The 25,891-nt window shown below is 37.7% G+C and overlaps 1 protein-coding gene across 1 annotated transcript in view; it reads left to right on the plus strand.

The window, feature by feature from the left end:
* ENPP3 (ectonucleotide pyrophosphatase/phosphodiesterase 3) overlaps positions 1–25,891 on the plus strand; it is an 84,068-nt gene that overhangs the window by 3,623 nt on the left and 54,554 nt on the right. The window contains exons 3-6 of the mRNA XM_054569975.1: positions 4,989–5,111; positions 6,848–6,973; positions 12,883–12,943; positions 19,812–19,909. Of these exons, the coding sequence (XP_054425950.1) occupies positions 4,989–5,111; positions 6,848–6,973; positions 12,883–12,943; positions 19,812–19,909 (408 nt within the window). The remainder of the gene's footprint in view (positions 1–4,988; positions 5,112–6,847; positions 6,974–12,882; positions 12,944–19,811; positions 19,910–25,891) is intronic.

Consider the following 25,891-nt stretch of genomic DNA (forward strand, 5'->3'; position numbering starts at 1 on the left):
TCCTGCCTCTTGATGTCACAGGAGTATTACTCTTTCCCTGAAATCTCAAGATTTTTTGGTTAGGCAGCGCCATATTCCTGAAATGTAGTGCAGAATAAAAGCTTCACAGTTTTTTGTTTTTTTTTCCCATAAGAAGCAAAGAAAAAAATAAAAGATACATTTCCCAAAATATCAAAACACCTCACATCTTTTTGCTATATCTCATTAGTAAGAACTGTGAATAATCCATTTATGTGACTACGTATTGTTTTGGTTATTTTACTAAAGGGAAGTACAAAGTGAAATGATAGATAATTTGTAAATCTTTTTATTTTAATTTGGTTGACTCATTTCTAGTATGACTACTGTGGAGCAAGTCTTATCACCTCTCTCTGAGGGGGATTCTTGGTGAAGTCAACTGACAATTTTCCCATTGTTTTCACTTGAGAACTAACCAACACTCAGTACCCCTAAGGTAACATGAAAACACAGTGGAACTGAAAAGGTGGACATTACCTACAAAATTACCCTTTTTTCTTGGTCACTTGCCTGCTGTGTTTCCAATCCCAGCGCCCGTGTTAATCTAACAAATGTCGGCAGGCCATTTTCGCAGCAGGATTCGGATATTAGAGCACACAGGTGGGCATGATTTCTTGGTTATTTTATCCCACAAATTACATTGAATGGCAAGAGGCACATACTAATCTCTGAATGAAATCTCCAGCTCTTTGACTTTCTTCCTTCCGTTAGTACTACTCCTACTGGCTGGCTTCCCAAAGTAATTGTTCTGCATTCGTTTCTCTTCTCTCAGTCTGTCAGCCCTGACCTGGCGTCACTCCCTTCCCCTCCAGCCCAGGGCATTGGTATTGAACTCCAGCCCCTCCGCACTTTTGTTCTTAATGTGCTTATCCTCTCATGCATCTACCACAATTGTCTCCGAATCCTTAACCCTGGATCGTTTTCAACATTCTTTGCTCTAGTTAACCCGCTTTTTACGGGCAATATATTTTTCTCTAGTGTGAATTTTTAAAGTAGCTTTTCTACTTTGAGTTTGTATGTGTTTTACAAATTTATTGTTTTATGTGCATGTACTTTTTTTTCACTTATTCTTTAATGCTTGAGCACTGACTATGGGCTAGATATTATTCTAGTTAATATAAATCTAGGTACTATTCTAATTAATGTAGTTCTAATACAGTGATAAAGAAACAAAAATCCTTCAGAGAGTGTACTTCCTAGCAGGGAAGACAGACAATAAGAATATGAATAAGCAATATATATATAATAGTAGAGGGAAAGTGCTAAGGAATAAAAAAACTTTTAAAGAGGAGTGTGGATTATTGAATCAGGGTGGGGTGGGGTGGGGTGTGTGTGTGACATAACTTCTGAGTAAAGAGCTGAAGGAAATGAGCATGAACCAGGATATTTTGTGTAAGAACATTCCAGGCGAAAGAAAATAACAAGGGCAAAAACCTAAAGCAGGAGATTGCCTGGCACGTTTAACTTCAAGAATAGCAAGAACAGTGAGCTAGAACTTAAGAGGACTAGAAGAAGGGTAGTGAAAATGAGATCAACCAAAGAGGAGCCAGGTCAAAGAAAGGTGGGTAGGTCAAAGTATGATCTTCAGTTTTCATTCTGAGTGTGATGGGAAGTGATTGGAGGTCTTAGGCGGAGGCATGACATGCTGCAGTTTGCTTTTCAATATTACTACTTAGGCTGCTATATTATTAACAAATGGCAGAGTGAAACAATGGGAAGAAGAGAGACCAATTAGGAAATAATTGTGATAACACACATAAGCTTTATGTCTTGGACTAAGATGATAGTGTGTAACTGGTGAGATGCAGTTAGATTCTGAACATTTTTTGATGTGGTGGATAGATTTTATTGACAGACTGGATATAGGGTGAGAAAGAGAAGACTCAAGAATGGCTTTAAGCCCTGGCTGGTGTGGCTCAGTTGGTTGGAATGTCATCCAATGCACCAAAAATTTGTGGGTTTGATTCCCAGTCAGGGCACACATGAGGGGGGACCCAAAAATCCCCCCAGAATTTATTTATAAAAAATTGTGTACTTATTCTTACATATTTAAACTTCAATCACCTTCAAAGTAGCCTCCATTTGATGCAATACATCTATCAAGATATTTTTTCCACTGCTCAAAACAGTTTTTGAAGTCATTTACTTTGATGCCTTTTAGTGCTTCTTAAGTTTTTTGTTTCACTTCTTCCACATTGGCAAAATGTTTCCCTTTGAGGGCATTATTTTATCGAGGGAAACAACAACAACAACAAAAGTTGCTTGCGGTGAGATCCCGTGACTAAGGACGGTGGGGCACAGAGGTCAAGCCATTTCTGCTCTAAAACTGTTGAACACTCAGCAAAGTGTGGGCAGGTGCGCTCATAAATCACCCATCATAAAATGAGCAAACATGCTGAAAGAGTCTTCAAAAAATTCACTGAAGCCTAATGCAGCCTCTCACAACAATGCCCGCTGGCACACTGGAATAGATGGGTTCCTAGAAAAGTCGCCTAGTGGGGGAAGCCTGTACCATAAGGGGCCCACCCTCCAGAAGATAACTATTTTTTTGGGTCCCCCCTCATTCCTAGGTTGTAGGTTCAACCCCCCGTTCATACTCCCACATATGGGAGGCAACTGATTGATGTTTCTTTCTCTCCGTTCCTGTCTCTCTAAAATCAGTGAACATATTTTTAAAAATTTTTTTAAAAAAGAGTGACCTACAGATTTCTGGCATGAATGTCTGAAAATAATGGCATTTTCATAATTAGGTTGGGGAAGATTGTAGAAGAAGTTGGTTTGGGGAGACTAATTAGGAGCTCAGTTTTGGATATGTTAAATTCGAAATGTCTACTAAATGTCCAGGTAGAGAAGTCAAGAAGATAGTTGGATATATGGGGCTAGCTTTAGAGGGGAAGTCCTGGATGGACATACAATGTGGTGGTTATCAGCACCATATGTGGGATTTAAAGCAATGTGACTGGAGTACACTAACCTTAAAGGACTGGGGAAATGAGGGGAAAATACAAGACTAAGAAGTGGCCAGGAATATTGGAGGAAAGTCATATGATTGTTGTTTCCTGGAAGCCAAGTATGGAAAATGTTTCAAAAGAGGAGAGTGAATGTAAAAATGTAAAGGCCTTTTGTGTAAATGGTATATAAACATTTTTTCTTACCTTTTTACTGAACATTTTTAAAGATTGATCTAAATTGCTATGCATACATCTATTCATATACATCTATTGGCTTACCTCTTAGTACTCTTTGACATGTATCCAGCATGCCATTTGACCTATGATCTCTCCAAGTGCTGAAAACCAGGTTGGCTTTAATTTCTTAATACTACAAAAATTCTTTATGTTCTCTTACTGACCTGTGTGAGGTTTGCTTTGTCATGTACTCAAGAATGGAATTCCTGCGTCTTAAGGTTTACATTTAACTTTGGTAAATAGTCCCAGAAGATTGCTTTCTAGCCTACCTTACCTTCACCATGAATCCCAAATGACCCTTGCAATTATCTGCCTCTCTCATTTTTGACAATGTAAAGTTGGATATAGAGTGATATCTTTTATTTTAATTTTTGTTTCTTTGTCTTGCTGCTCCAATCTGTATTGGTTGTTCTCTTGTTTTGTTTGGTATACTATGATTGGTGTTTCCGTGTCCTCTACATTGTACTGGATCTTACAATTTTTGGGTCTCTCTCTCTCTCTCTCTCATTTAACTTCCTCATTTTGCTAAAGAACATCCTTCAAGCAGCTTCCTAAAGACTTTCATCATCTTAACACTTGATCGTTTGGCTAGATATTGAATTCTGAGATGAAAATAATTCCCTCCAGAAATTTGAAGACATTAGTTTCCTGTCTTCTAGCTTCCAGTGTTGCTTTTAAGAAAGTTGATACCATTCTGACTTGTGATCCTTCATAAATTGTTCATAAACTTTCTCTAGGAGTTTTCAAGTTCTCTTTATTCCTGTTGATCCCTTGGTGTGAGTTTTGCCCTGGAAAATGTAGTGAGCAATTTTGAAAATTTTTCCATTATGGGAAATTTTTTAATATGACTTTTTTTAGTAACATCATCTCCATATTCTTTGTTTTCCTTTTTTGGCACTACTTTTTTTTTTATGGTCAACTAAGTAGTAGCCTTAATTAAATCTGCAAAATCACTTTGCCATCTAAAGCAACGCATTCATGGTCTCAGAAATTAGGGCATGGAATCTTTTTAGGAACCATAAATCTGCCTGCCACACTTTTCTATTGGATTTTATTTTATGACTGCTCCTACGTTTTTATTTCCAAGACCTCCCTGAATGTTATTTCTTTTTTTAAAAACTGTATCTTTCTTTCTTATTTCATGGATGCAATATCTTCTCTTTTCTGAGGATCCCATTATTAGTTGTATATATGTGTTGGGGGCGGGGAGGGGGCATGTTTAACTCTTATGCTTCCTGCATTGTTTTCTTTCAATTAAGCTTTTTCTTTCTTTTTTTTCCCTTGTTGTTTTGGTCTTTGTCTTTTTATGCCTCAAATGTCTGGTAACTATCTGTTCACATTGAAGAGTAAGGTTTACTCATCTTTTCTCATCATAGCCATCCTCTATGTTTACTGTCTCTGTGATAAAATCTGCTCCTCCTAAAATGCTCCAGGTTATGATCCTTCTACTCTGCAGTGGCAGGTGGGGTGGTAGTCACTGCTTTATATCTGATTTTCAATCAGTTCCACTATATTCAACCTTTGATTGTCCCTCCTACCCTCACCTAATAGAACTTGGTGTCTCCAAGTCTAGAACCTCTCTGGGGTCCTGGGAAAAATCATTCATTATTTGTCACTCATTATTTATCACTGTACTGAGAGATCATACAAGAAAAATTCTCTATTTGTCTGTCTGTCTTAGCCTACTCTAGGTACCAGTGTGCTTTTATCATCTACCTATGCACTCTACCATCTAGCTGTGAGATCCTAAGCATTGGTTTCCGTATTTTCTTCACTCCACAGGCAGCTGCAGGAAAAAATGCTTTGATTCTTCATATAGAGCACTGGATGGCTGCCGGTGTGATGGGGGATGTAAAAACCGAGGCGACTGCTGCTGGGATTTTGAAGACACCTGTGTGGAATCAAGTATGAATTCCAAGAATAAGTTTATTATCATGTTGGTTGTGCTATCATTAATGCATGTCCAAATGTTTACCATACACCTTGTATATTAGTTTGCTAGGGCCACCATAACAAAGTGCCACAGACTGGGTTGCTTAAACAACAGAAATTCATTTTTCTCACCGTCCTGGAGACTAAAAGTTCAAGATCTAGGTGTTGACAGGGTTGGTTCTTTCTTATTAGTCAAACTAGTTTAGGGCCCACCCTCATGACCTCATTTTAACTTGATTATCTGCAAAGATCCTTTTCAAGTAAGATCACATTCATAGTCATGGGGGTTAGAACTTAAACTTTTTGGGGGGTGATTGTCACAATTCAACCCATAACATCTTGTATAGAGGGTCTATTATTATCTCTTCCCCCTTTACAGTGATAAGCACAGAATCCACACTTTAGTTAACTGAGGTTGAGGTTTCCAGTAGGTGAAATGTTGTATAATTATGTAAGTTTCCATGGAGTTTTGCCATGACTTAACTTAATCATTGTACTTAGTTTCATTTGTAGTCATTCTCAGATCTTAGGGTGCATAAGACTTACATGGAAAGCTGATGATTCTTGGAATTCTTTTGCCAGTGCTTCACAAAACACAACTTGAGAAAAATACTCTTCTCTAGGTAGAAGACATAGTTACAATGTTTAATTTCCTAAGAAATTGGGTTAAGCGGAGGTGGGTCTAGTGGTTCCAGGAGGAGAGAAGATTAGAATCTCTTGACCTGGCTGGTGTGGCTCAGTGGATTGAGCACTGGTCACCAGTTCCATTCCCAGTCAGGACACAGGCCTGGGTTGTGGCACAGGTCTGGGTTGTGGACCAGGTTCCCAGCTAGGGGTGGGGGGAGTAGGCATGGGAGGGGTGTGGGGCTCCTTATGTTATGCTCTTGGAAAAGAGCAAGAGGGGGAGGAATAGCCTCATATAGATAAGATTTGTATTCCCTTCACTTAATCTCCAAAGACCTTTTCTTTCTATGTTATAGGGAGTGGAGAACTCAGTGCTGAAGGAAGCTCACAGCAGTCACCTATTCAACATATTTGTCTAAGCCCAGGGCTGATACTGATTTTAGTTACTGTTTCCTAGCAGGTGCCACTAGGAAGCAGCCTCAGTCCAGCTTCACGTTGTTTTTAGCATTGGGATTTATTCAAACTATCTCAAACATTAGTGTTTAGCCTGCAAGAATACCAGTGGCAGGGTGAGGCATTGATCTACCATTTCTGTCACTCTCAGCTGGGAGATCCAATGACCTGCCTATGTTCTCACAGACCTGACTGTGCTCCTGTTACTTTTGTTGTCATGGCTCTTCCTTGCTGCCTGTCCTCAGACAAAGCTGGCAAAACAGCTCTTGGGTGACAACAGTCACTCAAGTGTTCATAGTTCTTCACCATCAGAAGCTCCTATCTTTTGGTGCAAATAGGGCCAGTGTTCAGATTTTCTCCAAACTCAGGAGTGTATGTGTTAAGTAGACCAGAGTTATAGCTTTTAAAGCTGCAGTTCTCTTTGTCACCCACACCAAATGAGGAAAAGTAGTAAATTGCTTCTCCTCAGTAGTAGACTGCATTTGTAGTACATATTCTCATTTATTAATGCAAGTTAACCGAGAAATTGAGTGTGCAATAATACAAGGAGAAATGCAGGAAACTTATAAATATTTGTATTGGATTCTTAAAATAAGTTAAATGTTCAAAACCAAATCATGTGATTTTTGCAGCTCGAATATGGACATGCAATACATTTCGTTGTGGGGAGAAGAGGCTAGAGTCCAGCCTTTGCTCTTGCTCGGACGACTGTTTGCAGAGGAAGGACTGCTGTGCAGACTACAAGAGTGTTTGCCAAGGTCAGTGAGGATGCCAATCCATTTTACCTCTGTGAGACTAGTGACCCTAAAGCTTCAAAAATTAAAACAAGACGGAGAAGGACTCCACATAGAAAAAAAGACAAGCTGTGTTTACTGCGGGAAGAAATGTGGTTTGCGTGCTACAGAGGAAGCAAGCTAATAACATAGATATTACAAGGAAGAAGAGAAAGATTAGAAGTTCATATTTGTCTCTTAAGGCAAGGTCTTTTTCAGTCCAATGACTATGCTAGACATACCTGTGGTTTGAGATACCAGCTGGAAGATTCTATGGATAAAACATCATGAAAGAGGTTATTTGGCTCAAATATCAGTTTGTTAAACCAATATTATTGTTGGAACAACTGCATCCTGGGTGGTTAAATTATTTATTGAGGACCCTCAGGAGTTAATGCAAAGTCAAGATTAAAAACCAGGTTATTCAACTCCCGATTCCACCTGCTTTCCATGTTCTTGTGGGGAGCGCTGCAAGAGGTGCTCCTAGATCTAATGATTACTGTCCAGAGCCAGCTGGGGAGGGAGCGGGGCTCTGAATCCCACAGAGCCCACCCTGAGGTTGTCATGGATGGGGGAATAAACACTAGTTGTTGCAAACACTTCTCTGTTTGCCAGGAGAGGGGACAGGGCTCTTCCCTCTAGTGGAGAAGGCCCTGAGCTCCCACGCCCAAAAGCTTTTATTGAGAATCATATGCACAAGGATATGGATGCAAAGCACATCAATCAATGTCAAAAACTACATTTGCAGGAAGCAAATAGAGTTCATAGATAACAATTGAAGGAACACAAGAGATCTGCCTCGGGTCAGGGTCTATGAATAATGAAAATTTTTCTTGCCAGTATGAGCTGGTTATCATAGCTTTTAAGGGAAGAACAAAGCATGCTTCAAGGAACTTACTTCTAGACCTGATTTTCCCCTGGGAACCGCCCCATCCTGTTTAGGTCTGTTCCTGCCTTTAGTATTGTTTCAAGCCTGAGCCAGATGGGTGGGGCAGAGATGCCAAGAGATAAAGAGACTTCTTTCAGATAGAATGAGGACTCCTAGCCATATCAAAACCCAGCTGAGGGGTGCAGACCTTTTTGCCCTTCCTCCATGTCCCCCAAGTCCTTGTCTGCTGCCCATACCAATCGTGTCTGTCTTAGGTCGTCCCTCCTCGTGAGGAATATTACCCATCATCAACTACCGACCATCACAGGGCCAAGCAGGGTGATGTGAGGGGGGCTGAGGCTGTGCCCCTGCCTGGGGGACAGGTTTCGTCTCCTCAGTGGCCTGTTTTTCCAAGGCCTCCTTGATTATTTCCAGCCTGAGGCTCTCTCACCTCTCGGTGGGACCACAGTCCCTGAAAGCAGGCAGGGCTTTTCCCAACATGTTATAAGTGATGTCAATTTTTAAAAAATCACCAATCCCTTTGAACATCTGGTGGGATTTACAAAAATGCACATATACACACAACAAAGATTTGCTTCAAGCTATAAACCCCCTTTTCATAACACCAAACCTGAATCAGCTAATTACAACTTACACTTTCAATATTTTTAGACAAAAAAGAATTTAGGTTGAACTCTGATTTTTTTTTTTAAATAGGAAGAAAATATTGAAGTAGAAACATTAACTATATAATCCCTTAATAGAAAATAGATTTCGTACTAATAGATGAATCAGTTTTTATATAAAATATAATGGAAAATTAGTTTAAAAAGGAAATCAGAAAGGGAAATATTTGATATTTTGATATAGTATTTAATATAGTGAATATTATACCATTAAAAATTCCTATAAATTTCCAAACACATGTGTAGTTTCCAGTTTGCTTATTTCTCTAAAAGTTCAGTGACCTTATTGCATCTGAGCTCTGTATTCTCAGCCTTCATCTCTGATTTTGGAAATCTTAACTTTTATCTCAAGACTAATCCTGAGGAGACTTCCAGCAAAGATGAAGGCATAGGTAGATATACTTTGCTTCCTTGCACAAACAAAAGAAGGACAACAACAAATTTAAAAACAAAAAATAATCAGAACCGCCAGAATATGAACCATATGGAAGTCTGACAACCAAGGAGTTAAAGAAGAAACATTCACCCAGACCAGTAGGAGGGGTGGAGACAGGCATCCAGAGCACAGAGGACTCATGGTAAGGGGCTGGCAGATGAGGAGTCCCACGTTCGCAAGCAGATAAACCAGGAGGAACAGCTGGGGATCAAGACAGACAGTGCAATCCTGAGTTCCAGTGTGGGAAAAGAAAGCCTCAAAACCTCTGGCTGCAAAACCTGTGGGGGATGCAGCAGCAGGAGAAACTCCCAGCCTCACAAGAGAGTCTGTTAGAGAGACCAATGAGGTCCTAGAAAGTACACAAACCCGCCCACCTGGGAATCAGCATTAGAAGGGCCCAATTTGCTTGTGAGTAGCAGGGGAAGTGACTGAAAGCTGGCCGAGAGCTGAGCAAGAGGCACTGTGCCCTCTCTGACCCCTCCCCCACATACAGCGTCACAATGCAGCCGCTGCATTACCCTGCCCTGGTGAATACCTAAGGCTGCACTCCTTCCAGTGTAACAGTCATGCTGTGACAAAGAAATATGGCCCAAATGAAAGAACAGATCAAAACTCCAAAAATAGAACTAAGCGATGAACAGATAGCCAGCATATCAGATGCGGAGTTCAAAACACTGGTAATCAGACTGCTCACAGAAATGGTTGAATATGGTCATGAAATGGAAGATAAAGTTAAGGCTATGCAAAGTGAAATAAAGCAAAATACACAGGGAATCAACATTGAAGAGAAGGAAACTGGGACTCAAATCAACGATTTGGAGCAGAAGGAAGAGATAAACATTCAAGCAGAACAGAATGAAGAAACAAGAGTTTAAAAAAATGGAGAGGCTTAGGAACCTCTAGGACAACTTCAAACATTCCAACATCCGAATCATAGGGGTGCCAGAAGGAGAAGAGGAAAAGCGAGAAATTGAAAGTTTATTTGAAAAAATAATGAAAGAGAACTTCCCCAGTCTGAGGAAGGAAGTAGACTTACAGGAAGTCTAGGAAGGTCAGAGAGTCCCAAAGACGTTGGACCCAATGAAGCGCACACCAAGGCACATCATAGTTACGTTACCCAAGATCAAAGATAAGGAGAGAATCTTAAAAGCAGCAGGAGAAAAAGAGACAGTTACCTACGATGGAGTTCCCATAAGACTATCACCTGATTTCTTAAAAGAAATCTTGCAGGCAAGAAGGGGCTGGAAAGAAGCATTCAAAGTCATGAAAGGCAAGATTACTCTATCCAGCAAAACTATCATTTAGGATGCAAGGGCAGATAAAGTGCTTCCCAGATAAGGTCAAGTTAAAGGAGTTCATCATCACCAAGCCCTTAGTATATGAAATGTTAAAGGGACTTATCTAAGAGAAAGAAGAAGATCAAAAACTATCAGCAGTAAAATGACAACAAACTCACAACTATCAACAACTGAACCTAAAACAGAACAAAAAGAAAAACAAAGTAAGCAAACAACTAGAACAGGAACAGAATCACAGAAATGGAGAGCACATGGAGGGTTATCAGAGGGGAGGGTGAGGGAGGAGAATGGAGGAAAGGTACAGGGAATAAGAAGCATATATGGTAGGTACAAAATAGACAGGGGGATGTTAAGAATAGCATAGGAAATGGAGAAGCCAAAGAACTTTTATGTATGAACCATGGACATGAACTAAGAGGGGTGGGAGTGTTGGTGGGAAGGGGGTTGCTGGGCATAGGGGAATAAAGGGGAGAAAAAAATGAAACAACTATAATAGCATAATCAATAAAATATACATATTAAAGAAAAGCAAAAAAGATTAATCCTTAAATCATTTGGTAAATTTTTCCAATGAGGTCATTGCATAATATTACACAATTTCACAGAAACAAAAGTAATTATCATAAGCAATATTGAAGTTTACCATTACCACTAATTGAGTACTTTGATAGTTACTAATTTTATTTCATTTTTTAAACAAAAGTAAGTGTTTTTCACTCTAAGGATTAACACATTATATTTAAAGATTTTAAATGATTCTTGCCAAAATTAGATATTCAGACAATGTTCTGAGTGGATTTTAATAATTTTTGTGCATGAAACCAGCTGGTCACATTTTAAGTTTAGAATTTTAAAAAGCTTTATGATAAATTTCTAACAAACATAGGAGAGGATATTATAACGTTTTCCCATGTGTTCATCACCTAGCTTCAGCAATGATTAATTATTCGCCAACCTTGTCTCATTGACACAGTATAAGTTTCAAAAAGATAAAAACATGAATCTCATGGGAATATAAAATAAACATGTCAAAGATTTATTAACCTGATAATAAGATAAGAAACTGGGATGTTAAGCTGTTCAAAGAGAATCAAAGAGCGAAGTGTATATGAGACTGGAAGAATGTTAAAGTAAAATGACTAAAACTAACTTTTGATGGGACAAAATTGATCTACATTTCTATAGGACTATTTATTTGTTATCAAACAAGAATCAATTATATTACTATTAGTTTTCTACCAGTTAACTGCTACCCTTATTGAGTTGTAAAATGACTAGTAAAGAATAAGCAAGATAAAGGTATATACTCCTAGGTAATTGGATAATCCATGTGTAGGCTTTTTTTTAGATAATTTCCAGAGTGACTTTGAAATTGAAATTTAGTGATCAGTTGTCTTTTTGTTTATTTTCAAGTTTTGGATTTTTTCCTTAACAAAGTATCCTCTTTATTCCCCACCCACCTATCCCAAAATTTTACATTATTTTGAAGCAAATTCTACAGTTAATATAATTCATCTATAAATATTTTTAGTATGCATCTAAAAAATGAGGATTGAACAAAATCACAATACATTAACATATCTAAAATAAAGTTGGTAATGATTGTCATCAAATATCCATTGTGTTCAATATTGTCTGTTTCATAAAATTTATTTAAAAGATTGTTTGACATATGATCCATATAGATTCCATACACTGCAATTGGCTGATATATTTCGAGTCTTTTTAAAGTAGGTTTTCCCTTCCTCTTTTTTTCCCTTTGCAATTTACATTTTGGAGAAATGGGGTCAGTTGTCCTGTGGTTCTAGTTTGGGTGTGCAGATTGCATCCTCTGTGATAGGTAGTTTGTCATCACCTACATCCCCAGCAAACTGGTAATTAGACCCTGAGGACTGCTCAGATTCAGGTGTAATTTGTTTATTTATTTTCCAAGTATACTCCATTAGATGGGGGTGTTACTTCCATTGACAGGCACATCTTATCTGCTTGTCTCTTTTGGGGAGATGTTAGCTATTGATGCCATTGCCTAGATCCATTAGAGGTTGCAAATGATGACTTTCATATTCTATCAGTTATGCTTTATTAGTAAGCTGGAATGCTTTATAAACAGAAGAAACATTTATAGAATAAGAATTGTTAGTTAAGATCTTAAAAATGTGTTCAATTTTTCCCAATTTATATCAATTATTATCACTGGGTGTTTTTTTTTTTTTTTAAATGCCATCTTTTCTCTGTTTTAGATTATATACCTGTATTTGTTAAACTCATTTTTTTCTAATGGGAAAATATTGTCCTTGAGGGTAAAAACAATTATAAATAAAAAAAGAAAAGAAATGGTCCCTTTGCTAAAGCTAAAGGAATTCCCTTTGCTTTTCTTAGTAAAGACGGGTTTACTGGTGTTCAGTCAGTGTAGATTACTGATCTGTGCAAATCACTAGAGGCACTGAGCTTGCCAATATGTAAAATAGCACTTCACATGTTCTGGAAGAATTTCCTCATAGGAATAATACAAACTGTAGTTTGGGATGATCTTGTCCATCGAACATGTGTTTCTCTTTCTTGTCTGTGGTGCAGCAGTGTAAAGATTTTGATCTTATGCTTTTCAGGAGAAACCCCCTGGGTGAAAGAAAAGTGCAGCACAGACCAGCCATCTCAGTGTCCAGAAGGGTAAGGACGATATGGGGAATTTTATTCCTCTTGAACAGATGGCACAGGGGATCGTGGGAACCTAGAAACGTAGCTAAGAGGCAGGATAGAATTTCCTCCACTCTGTTTACATTTACAAAAAAAAAAAAAAAGGTAACAAAAGATTAGATTCCTTGTGGCTCAAACTGTTAAATGACTTCTGTTTGCTTTATTGTTTACAAAGCACTTTTACATTAATTTATTACACTTGTGTCTTAAAAAATGCCTTAAAAATTGGTTGAAGTATTTATGCTAACATTCCCAAGGTCCTATGGTCAGGGCTGGCATTCAGATCTAAATTACGTCAGCCAGAACTCTTTTCTATTAATACCCTGACACGTCAAATTTATTCTTATCAAGGGAAGGGAAAGAGATTGTCCATGGAAGGCCTCAGGGTGAAAGGTGGACCTTGAAGAAGAGCCGAGCGGGGCTTTGTCAGGTGGGCGTGGGTGATGAACACATGAGGTAGCACCCCTCTCTCCCACACCTCCCATGCACCCCCTCCACACGGTTATGATGTCTACTTCTCCGACTGCCCAAGCCTGGCAACATGCCCCCTGTCATCTCCCGGGCAGGGTGGATTTCCCCTTCCCTCCAGTTGCCCCTTCTGCCCTTGACCTGCTTCATTTTTCTGGCCCAAGCACTGGGAGGATGTCAGTGGCATAGAAGGAGGAGAAGGGAATATTTGGTAATAGGAAGACTCAGTGGAGGCATTTTAGATAGCTTTATTTCATTTTTTAAAAATCTGTGTGGATACTGTGTTTTTATATGACGCTACTTTTGTCTAACCCAATCCTCAGATCTAGCTGCCTTCTTCAGCAGCTTCTAGGTAGGAGAGCAACAAATTTAGAATAAAAAGGAGACTTGGGTTTGAGTCCTGGTTTTTCCTGTGGGACTTGGCAGTCGTCATTTTTCTGAGCTTCATCAATAAAATTGGAATAATAATAATAATAATGACAATATAATAAAGTTCAGGTGATTTCATGTGAGAATTGTCAACAAAATAATGTCCAGCCTAGAGAGAAGTTTTATAAGTTTTCTTGAGCCAAGAGTTTGAGGACATTCTGGGAAGCAAGATCTCAATGGATTGAGAAAATGCTCTGGAGAAGGGCAGTTTTGCCGTTTATTTTACACATTAGAATGGAAAGAGAAGCTGTAAGGAGAGTTACATGAAATCCATTGATGGTAGATTAAGGAGGTGGGAGGTTTTGATAAAAAGCAAAATGGAGAGACACATACTTCTTTTACATTGGTGGCTATGGTGTAGTTAATAATGAACAATTACAGAATAGAGCCATAGTTTATGGGAACACGGTTCAGTTGTCTTGTGCTCTGGGGCCTGCGGTTTTGCCTTCAAGGGGTCTAGAAAAGAAAATTACTCTGACAGGGTTCACTTAAGGTAAAGATTGACCCTTGCTAAGGAAGCTATTGGCCTGGAATGTGACAACCTGATAAGAACTGCCCAGCTAGGAATTAATGAATCAGACCATCGCGTGTGGTTACTTTGATCACTGAGCTTTTTGGGCCTGCCATGTGCCACTGCCCCCCCATAGCTTGTCAGGTTTATAACATAGCTCCTTTTTCTTTATGTTCATAGAACTGAATCAACATCTTGATCTCATAGATGTTTGATGCTGTTTTTAACCTGCAAGGTTATTTTGGTGGCATATTTATAAATATAAATTTTTAAATTAACATTATACCAATGCAAATTGCAATATATCACTTTAATTTCTTGAAGAATTTTTTACACATTGCAGTTGAAACAGTCCCAATTTTCCATTTTTACTTTTGAGGTATAATTCATCGTCATTGAAATGCTCACACTTATGTGTACAGTATAATGTGATTTGGAAATTCAGAAACCTGTGTAACCCACAAATATAGAATATTTCCAAGGTATAGAATATTTCCTTTATGCAGAAAGATGCTTTATGTTTTAATTTCTATCACCATAGATTCCTATTCTTAAATTCCATATCATGGAATTATACCATATGTTCTCTTGTGGTTTTTGTGTGTGTGTGTGTGTGTTCTTTTCTTAACCCAATGTTTTTGAGACTCATAAATGTGGTGTGCATGTATCATATTTCTTACATGAGCCTTTGCACAACATATTTTCCTTGATTCAAATGTTGGTCCCATGCTCTTTAAAAAAAAGTGATTTTATGTACTTATTTTTAGAGAGAGGGGAGGGGAGGGAGAAAAACCAGTTGCTTCTCACACGCCCCAACCAGGGACGTGACCCATGACTCAGGGATGTGCCCTGACTGGATATCGAATGGTTTACGGATGACGTCCAACCCATTGAGCCACACCAGACCTGGAAGTTCCATGTTTTTTTCAATGTTATTTCTATTTGTTCTTTAGGGTTTGCTTCACATATCATACCCCTGGAGAGTCTATTCTCACAAAGGTTAAATTTGACACCCTTTTATATACTTGAATAGCACCCTGTATGCAAATTTAGCCCTTAGCCATTCCTGTTTACTTATCAATTTCACCTAGTCTCTTCTAGAAGAGAACAGATGAGACTGTAATTCCTAGATAAGTGCTGTAATTACTTTGTACCTTTATTCTTAGTCTAAATGAATTATTCTACAATAAATCATATTCTGGGAAGGCAAATAGACTTGTCCTCTAGTCTCTTTTTCCCAGTTTCTTTTACAGAGTGAAATTAGATGGCTATACTGGTATTTTTTCTAGTGTTATTCAAGCACATTAAAAGAAACTGAAATTATTTTTCTTTCTTTTCCAATGTACTTTTAATTTGACCCAAATAACTATCCCTATGGATGGAGAAAAGATTGGAAGCACTGTTCTCCAATTTCTCGCTGAGAAAAAAGTGGGCATTTCAGTGATGAGCATGGAGCACCCCTCTGTCGAAGAGGGCAAGTGCTACCATTTATTTAACAGGTGGATCCATTGTTGTTGCTCCTTTGGGAACCTTGCAGTTCTTTGCCATTGGTCAGCATTAGGTCAGGTGTTACTTTTTCATTGACTTCTGGGATTTGCATTTCACTCCTTCCCTGTCAATTATCACTGGGTTTCAGGAGGTCTCATTTTGGTTCCCACAACTTTTACTGTCACAACAGCAGCTGCATATGATTTCATCTATGAGCTACAGTTGGCACATTTCTGGGTTCTTGTCTTGGCCTTCATAGGCTATGGCCCTTTTAGGGTTCAACTCAAATTGAGAAAATGTTATGTTTCTCTCTGGCTTGTCAACTACTTTGTTATGACATGTATCTTTGCATTGTTGTTATTTTTCTTATTTTTAGCTGGTATCAGCATTCAGAATTTTCTTTGTAATAATATTGAGTGTTTGTCAGAATATTTAAAGACTTATTCCAACAACATTTCTTGAAAACATATGTTTTGCTCAAAAATTTCAAACTCTGAATTTAGAATTGAAAATTTCTTCCACATAATCACTTGCATGTCCTGTCTTTGCAATTTTAAACAAGTTTACTGTGTTCATAATTGCTATTCATAAGAGCCCTAACTTGAAAAGTACCTAAATACCTGTTAATAGTAAAATGAATGAGTTGTTTATTCATTCATTGCAATGCTAGACAACAATGAGAAAAACTACATGCAACAAGATGGATAAATCTCAAACATAATATTAAGTAAAAGGAAGTCAGACACAACAAAACACATACTAAATGATTTCATTTATATTTAAGTATTGCATATAAATAGGTGCAACTAATATATGCTGTTGGAATTCAGGATACTAATCATCCTTGGTGGAATGGTGGTCTGCAACTAGAAGAGAACAGAAAGGGATGATTCTAGGGTACTGGTAGTATTCAGTTTATTGTTCTAGTTCAGATAGAAAAAATTGATGAAACTATACATCTGTAAAACGTGTTTGTGACCTCTGGTCAAGATGGTGGCATACACAGACATGGCTCACCTTTTCACACAACCACAACAAAATTACAACTAAAATATAGAACAACCATTGCTCAGAACTGACAGAAATTGAGTTGAATGGAAGTTTGATAACTATGGAATTAAAGAAACCACATCTATCCAGACTGGTAGGAGGGGCACAGACGCAGAATGGGCTGGTCCCGCACCCATGTGTGGAGGATAAAAATTCAGAAGGGATCTCGGGAGCAAGGAGTCCCAGACCCATACCAGGACCCTCAGCCCAGGGTTCCAGTGCCAGGAAGATTAGTCCCAACAACTTATGGATGCAAAAACCAGTGAGGATTGAGTTAGTGGAAGAAACTTCTGGAGCCCCAAGCAGTTCCTCTTAAAGAACCCACAAATGGACTCACCTACTCAGACTCACTCCCCCTGGGCAGCTGAGGGGAGGCAGCTTGATGGGCACTAATGGCCTGCAGGGGAATGCTGAGGTGCCTGTCATCAAGGCAAGCAGAGATCATTGTCCCTTTTCTGGGCCCTCCCCTCATAGAGCCAGGATGCAGGTGCCATATCTGAGACTCCATCAACTTGGCTAACACTGTTTGACCCACCTTGGAGATCCCCAGAGACTGTGCCCCACTCAACTTACGGGCCCACCCACACTGCTCTTCCATATGAACAAACAAGCAGCAGCTGGCCTCAGTGAGTCCAAGGTCTGGAACTAACAGCCTAGATTCACAGCTTGGCTTCACCCGGATATCTATAAGCCCAGCACAAGCAGCAACTATCTCAGATTGCTTTATAACTCAGGCAGGGTGGCACCAGGAAAAACACAGGTGGGGGCTGACTTTGGCCTGCACCACCCAGGAAATCCTAGGGCCAGCGCACCCAGTGGACAGCTACAGACCATGTTGGAGCACCACCACCCTGCATCTGTACAGCTGATCCTCCACAGAGGGTGGAAGTTTGTGGTAAGTGGTTATAGCCAATCCTTGCAGTTGACTGGCCTGGGTAAATCTTTCCCATTGATCTGTCAACAGCAACCAAGGCTCAACTACAAGAGGAGGGTGTACTCAGCCTACACAAAGGGCACATCTCTAGTACCCAGCTTGGATGATAGGGGAGGCTGTGCCACTGGACCTTACAGGACATCTACTACATTAGGCCACACTACCAAGACATGTAGTTAAAGCAGCTCTACCTAATACATAGAAACAAACACAGGGAGGCAGCCAAATTGAAGAGACAAAGAAACATTGCCCAGATGAATGGACAGATCAAAACTCCAGAAAAAGAGCCAAAAGAAATGGAAATAAGGAATCTATCAAATGCAGAGTTCAAAACACTTGTTATAAGGATGCTCAACGAACTTGGTGAGGACCTCAACAGCATAAAAAAGATCCAGTCAGAAATGAAGGATACACTAATTGAAATAAAGAACAATTTACAGGGAAACAACAGAGCGGATGTAGCTGAGATTCAAGTCAATGATATGTAACATAAGGAAGCAAAAAACAACCAATCAGGACAAGAAGAAAAGAGAATCCAAAAAGAAAAACAAAAGAGGATAGTGTAAGCAGCCTGTGGGACAACTTCAGGCAATCCAACATTTGCATTATGGGGTGCCAAACGGAGAAGAGAATAAGGAAGAAATTGCAAATATACTTGAAAAAATAATGAAAGAAAACTTCCCTAACTGGTGAAGGAAATAGACACGCAAGTCCAGGAAGTACAGAAAGTACCAAACAAGATGGACACAAAGAGGCCCACCCCAAGACACATCTTAATTAAAGTGCCAAAGATTAAAGATAAAGAGATTGGTGAGGGGGTGTGGGAGAATGGGTGAGAGGTGAGGGGATTAAGAAGTATGAATAAGTAGTTACAGAATAGCCACAGGGATGAAATGTACATTTTAGGAAAAGGAGTAGCCAAAGAACTTACATGCATGACCTGTGGACATGAACAAGGATGGGGGGACTGCCTGAGACACTGGGGGGTCCTGGGTGGAGGGGAGCAAAAGGGGAAAAATCAGGACAACTGTAATAGCATAATAAATAAATTATAATTTAAAAAAATGAATGTATTTGTATATAAAACACAAACATTTAAAAGTAAAAAAAAATGGATTAAACACTGTATGGGTCTAATGCAAAAATTATCTTCTATCATTTCAACTTAAATACTGGTCTAAAAAGAAATTATAAAACTTTTGAGGTTAATATTAATATCCTGAGATATTAGACTAGTCAAAAGATAGAGCTTTAGAATAATAAGATACTTCATAAACTACACTTAATTAGCTCCATGTGTATCTCTCATTGCAAAATACTAAATATATTTGAAGTAACACAATGTATCAATATTAATGTGCTATATTATAATGATTTCAAAGTATTGGGTTGGGATCAAGTTTTGAGAGGTTAAGTAACTACTTAAGGTTAAATGAATAGTAAGGAATGAAGCTGAGAATTGAACTTAAATATTTCTGAGGCCAAAACCCTTCCCTTTTCTATATAATATACTTCCTTGTCATAAACTTTCAGGGCTAGAGAAATTTCACACATGGTAGACCTGGAAGTCATAGATAGCCAATGCCAAGGAGAAAACAGAAATAAAGAAAATTAGCCAAATGTATTTGAACTCTAGAACTCAAAGGGAAGTAGATGCCAGAGTTGTAAGGCCCAGACAATTACAGTAGATATTAAAGTTGAAAGTCCCAGATAATTATGTACTCTTTATGTTTTTTTAATTACCCATTTTATTAGATTACTAAAATACTAGAAGTACTGATTGTTATGGAAAATAACAATTTTAAAAAATAGAAAGGAAAACTTGACCTGGAACTAATTTTTCTAAGAACTTCTTTAATTTTAAAAAGTTGTAAGTAGTATAGAAAGGTGTGTGTGTGTATGTGTGTATATGTAATTTTTTACAATCAAAATCATGAAATAATTTTTGTTTTCATTTTTAGATTTGATCTGCCACCAGTTATTTTGTTTTCCATGGATGGATTTAGAGCTGAATATTTACATACATGGAGTACTCTAATGCCTAACATTGATAAAATGAGTAAGTCTTCTACAATCGGAGGCATACAAATGATAATGACACCTAGTTAGTCAATCTCTAGATGCTGCACCTCTCTTTCTGACCTTTAATGTTTGTGGTTCATCTTAACCTAGGTCCTCTCAAGATCTGGTGACTTTACTACATATTTATTTTTATACTTGTTGGCTCCTCCTTCCTTTTCTGTAGCATACTTGGCTCTTGTTTTAAAAAAATATTTATTTATTTTTAGAGAGGGGAAGGGAGGGAGAAAGAGAAGGAGAGAAATAATCTGTGGTTGCCCCTCGAGTGCCTCCTACTGGAGTGGCTCCTACAGGTTGCAGGCATGCGCCCTGACTGGGAAATGAACCAGCAACCCTTTTGTTCACAGGCCAGTGCTCAAACGCCTGAGCCACACCAGCCAGGGCTCTTTTTTTAATTTTGATTTGCTTTGTATTTGAATATATCTTTTGCTCTAAGGAAACCTGTTTACATATATTGTCTCAATAGTGGCATTTGTCAGACCTGAATTCTGAATAGTGGCATTTGTCTTAGCAATTGGATATGAGTGGCAAAGACAGGCTCATACCAATACTCCAGTAGGTGAATAGTCCATCATTTATGTCTGGTTCTGGAAACAATGCACCTGGAACCTGGCTCTACCATTTAGTAGTTGTAGACCATGGGCAAGTTTGTCCTACCTACTGGAGTCTCTTCATCTGTAAAACAGTCACTTCATACCTGATAGAAATACTGTGAGAATATATACATGGTGTACATTGGATGATTTTAAGTTATCATTATAATCATTTTTATTATCATCTTTATTATGATATTTTACACTTTATAAGGGCACTTCACCTTCATACAATTTTATAAAATTAATAATAAAAAGAAATTGAGTTCCAACTTTCACTGCTCCAATTCCTGTCTTTCTTTTCCCTTCTATCAGCCTCCCCCCCACACACTTTTTTTTCCTTTTAAAGTCCTCAAGTTTTATGACAATTTTTACTGGTTTCCTGTTTTTATTTTTCTCCAAATTAAAAAACTGCTGTTTGACTCTGAGTAAATCAGTTACCCTTTCTGGGCCTCAGTTTCCTCATTTGTAAAATGAGAGAATTAGATCTAATGATTTCTACTGCTAATTCCAGCTCTAAAATTTCATGATTGCAGACATATAAACTTCTTCCCCTACAACACATGGTGTTTTGTCTCTTCAGCGTCTCACTCTCTGAGCCAGGTCCTTAGCAAAAAGATTAAGAGTTTGGGGCTCTGATAGAACTGGCTCAAAATTCAAGACTGGTCTCATATCGCTGAGTTACTTTGGCCAGGAAGGTTAACTAATACCTCTCAGTTTCTATTTTCTTATCTAAATTACCCAGGATAGTTTAGATATCAAACTCTGTGTCCAAAAGGGAATTTAACTGGCTAGGCTGAACTGAGCCCCATGGAAGTGGAATTATTTGATTTTCTCAGGCCACTTAGAATTAGAAATAGTGCCAATGGAATGTTGGGCCATTGAGAGCTCTCCCCTAAGGTCTAAAATATTTTTTTAAGTCATCCAGACAGCATCATGTGTGAATACTTCACTAACTGAATATAGCAAGGAAAATGTGCTGTTAGTTTCTTGGAGGCCCAATTAAGAGAAAGATTAGGACCTCCCCAGAATGATAGGCTCGAGGGGAGGTAAGTGACAGCAGGCATTGCTTTAAGGAAGTCTAGAATCTCATCTCTAGTGCCCCCATTAAGCTGCCTGGATTAGGATGGGCTACAGTGGTTGTAGAAACTGAGCATGAACTAACAGCACAGATCAGTGAGTCGTATCACTGAGTTATTAGGTTAGCAAGGGGACTCTCAGGATTCAACTCTAGTGAGAAAGTGAGACCATTGTCTTGTCTCAGTGTGAGTGGAAACAAAGGGCCAGACCCAAGATCAGAAATGTCAGGTGAGATAGAAGTGATTTGGCTTGAACTGGAAGTCAGCCTTCCTGGAAAAGTAGGTAGGAAACCAGGGGTAGAACAAGACGATTAGTAACAAGTAGATCTGGCAGGTAATGGGCGGCTTTGAAGATTAGAGTTAATGTGGTTTACATTCATAAACAGTAGAACACAAATTCTCCACAGCAGATGCTGTTTGCTATCTGCCTTCTCTTCTTCCTCTTATTCTTATTTTTAAATTTTTATTGTGGTAAGAACATTTATAGTATAGTTTGATATCAAGTAGTGTGATTCCTCCAACTTTGTTCCTTCTCTTTTGCTATGCAGAGCCTTTTGTGGTTCCATATACATTTTTGAAATATGTGTTCTAGTTTTGTGAAATATGACTTTGGAATCTTGATAGGAATTGCACTGAATCTCTAGATTGCTTTGCACAATATGGACATTTTAATGATGTTAATTCTTCCTATCCATGAATAAGGTACATGCGTCCACTTATTTGAATCTTCTTCAATTTCTTTCTTCAGTGTCTGATAATTTTCCAACTACAGGTTTTTTACATCCTTGGTTACATGTATTATGAGGTATCTAATTCTTTTTGAGCAACTGTAAATGGGACTGTTTTCTTAATTTCCCTTTCTGTTAGTTCATTATTGACATATAAAAATGCAACTGATTTCTGTATTAATTTTGTATCCTGCCATTTCACTGAATTCATTTACCAGTTCTAGTAGTTTCTTGGTGGAATCTTTGGGGTTCTCCAGGTATAGTATCATGTCATCTGCAAATAAAGAGAGTTTTACTTCTTCCTTTCCAATTTGGATGCCTTTTATTTCTCCTTATTTGATTGCTATGGCTAGGACTCCCAGTACTATGTTGAATAAGAAAGGTGAAAGGAGATATCCCTGTCTTGTCCCCGATCGTAAGGGGAACGCTTGTAGTTTTTGCCCATTAAGTATGATGCTGGCAGTGGCTTTGTCATATATTGCCTGTATTACATTGAGGTATGTTCCCTCCATTTCCACTTTGCTAAGACTTTTTATAAATGGGTGCTGGATTTTATTAAATGATTTTTAGCATCTATTGATATGATCATGTAGTTTCTATCTTTCATTTTGTTTATGTGGTGAATCTCATTTATTGATTTGAGAATGTTGTACCAATATTGCATTCCTGGAATAAGTTCCACTTGATCACGGTGTATGATCTTTTTGATGTATTGCTGTACTTGGTTTGTTAATATTTTGTTAAGGATTTTAGCATCTATGTTCATTGTTGTATTGACCTGTAATTTTCTTTTTTTGTAGTGTCTTTCTCTGGTTTTGGAATAAGGATAATGCTGGCCTTGTAAAATGAGCTTGACAGCTTTCCCTTCCCTTGAATTTTGTGAAGTCCAGAGCTTTTGTTTTTTGGGAGTTTTTTGATTACTGCTTTAATTTCACTAGGTGTAATCTGTCTATTTGGATTCTCTGATTCTTCCTTATGTAATTTTGGAAGATTGTATGTTTCTAGGAATTTGTCTATTCTGTCCAGTTGTCCAATCTGTTGCCATATAGTTGTTCATAATATTTTCTTAGAATTCTTTGTATTTATTTGGTATCAGTTGTTATTTCTTCTCTTTCATTTCAAGCAGTCCAAGTGTCCATCAGTAGATGAGTGGATAGAACAGCTATGGGACATTTATACAGTAGAATACTATTCATCCATAACAAAGAAGAAAATTTTACCCTTTGGAACAGCATGGATGGACCTGGAGAATATTATGCTAAGTGAAATAAGTCAGTCAGAGAAAGACAAACAACATATGATTTCACTCATATGTGGAATCTAATGAACAAACTAAACTAACAAGCAAAATAGAGACAGACTTATAGGTAGAGAACAGGATGACAGCCATGGTGGTGAGGAGGTGAGGGGGTGGAGGGATCAAGCAAAAAGGAACAAGGGCTCATGGACATGGACAACAGTGTGGTGATTGCAGGGGGAGGGGGCTTTACGGGGGTTAAAGGCTAATGGAAAAATAGAATAAAAATCTTTTAATAAACAATAAAATGGCAATAAATATATAAAAAAGAACATTTAATAGGAGACCTACCCTCTTAACAGAGTTTAAGTGTCTAATGCAGTATTGTTATATACAGGCACAATGTTGTACAATAGATCTTTAGAATTTATTCATCTCGTGTAACCAAAATTTTATACTTGCTGATTAACAGCTCTTTGTTGTCCCCCACCCCCAACCCAGCCCCTGGCAATCATCATTCTATTCTTTTCTTTTATGAGTTTGACTATTTCAGGTACCTCATATAAGTGGTATCATGCAGTATTTTTCTTCCTGTGACAGGCTTATTTCACTGAAATGTTCTCAAGTTTCATATATGTGGTTGCATGTTGTAGGATTTTCTTTTTAAAATAATAAAACTCTATTGTTTTATAATAATACATATATAGTGTTATATATATATACCACTTTTTAAAGAATCCATTTTTTGTTTGTTTATTTTGTAATCCATATTTCTGTTGATAAACATTTAAGATGTTTCCATATCTTAGCTATTATAAACAGTGCTGCATTGAACATGGCAGTGTTAATATTTTTTTGAGATTCTGATCACAATTCTTTTGAATAAATACCCAGAATTGGGATTGCTGTATCATAGGGTAGCTGCATTTTTTATTATTAAAGGAAGCATCATATTTTTTTCCATGGTGACTGCACTATTTTGCATTCTTATCAACAGTGCACAAAAGTTGCAATTTCTCCATATCCTCACCAAAATTCTCTACATTGATCCAAAAACACTCCTTTTAAAAAAATATCTATCTTAACAGGTGTGAGGTGGTATCTCACTGTGGTGCTGATTTGTACTTCCCTGATGTTTAGTGACACTGATCATTGATCGTCTTTTCTTTTACCTGTAGGCCATTTGTGTGCTTTTGGAAAAATATCTATTCAAGTCTTAGCCCATTTTTATATTGGATTATTGATTGTTTTTTTCTATTGAGATGTAAGAGTTCATTATGTATTTTAGAAACTAATCTCTTATGAAACATGTGGTTTGCAAATATATTCTCCCATTCTAGAGGTTGCCTTTTTACTCTGTTGATGGTTTCCTTTGCTGTGCAGAAGCTTTTCAGTTTGATGTAGCCCTACTAGACTATTTTTGTTTTTGTTTCTTTTGTTTTTAGTGTCATATCCATGAAATTATTACTAAGATCAATATCATGAAGCTTTCCCACTTCGTTTTCTACTAGAAGTTTTACAGTTTCAGGTCCTACGTTTGAAATTTTATTTTGAGCTGGTTTTTGTTTATGGTGTATGGTAGGGGTCTAATTTCCTTTTTTTGCAAATGGATATCCAGTTTTTCCAACACCAAAGAGACTGATCTTTCCCCATTGTGTATTCTTGGGATCCTTGTTGAAGATGAGTTGATCCTGTATGTGTGGATTTATTTCTGGGCTCTCTGTTCTGTTCCATTGGTCTATGTGCCTATCTTTATACCATCACCATCACCTTATTGTTTTAATTACTGTATCTTTGTAGTGTGTTTTGAAATTATGAATCATGAAACCTCTAGCTTTGTTATTCTTTTTAAAGATTATTTTTGCTATTCAGGTACTTTGATTGTTCCATAGTAATTTAGAATTTTTTTCTATTTCTATAAAAATGCTATGGGAATATTGATAGATATTGCATTGAATCTATAGATCTCTGTGGGTAGTATGGAAATCTCAACAATATTCTTCCAATCCACAAACATGGCTGTCTTTCCATTTGTTTGTCTTCTTTGATTTCTTTCACGAGAGTTTTACATTTTATACTTCAGTTAGGTTTATTTCTAAGTATTTTATTATTTTTGATGCTAATGTAAATGGGATTGTTTTCTTAATTTTCTTTTCAGTTTGTTATTAGTGTACAGAAATGCAACTGATTTTATATGATAATTTTGTATCTTGCAACTTTACTGAATTCATTTTTTTTTGTATTTTAACTGTTTTTATGTCTGTAGTTTTTAGGGTTTTCTATATATAATAGTATATCATCACACAGGAACAATTTTGCTTCCTT

Source organism: Pteronotus mesoamericanus, unplaced genomic scaffold (assembly GCF_021234165.1).
Source record: "Pteronotus mesoamericanus isolate MK-2021 breed Mesoamerican mustached bat unplaced genomic scaffold, CSHL_Meso_final contig_20, whole genome shotgun sequence".
Taxonomy (NCBI): Eukaryota; Metazoa; Chordata; class Mammalia; order Chiroptera; family Mormoopidae; genus Pteronotus; species Pteronotus mesoamericanus.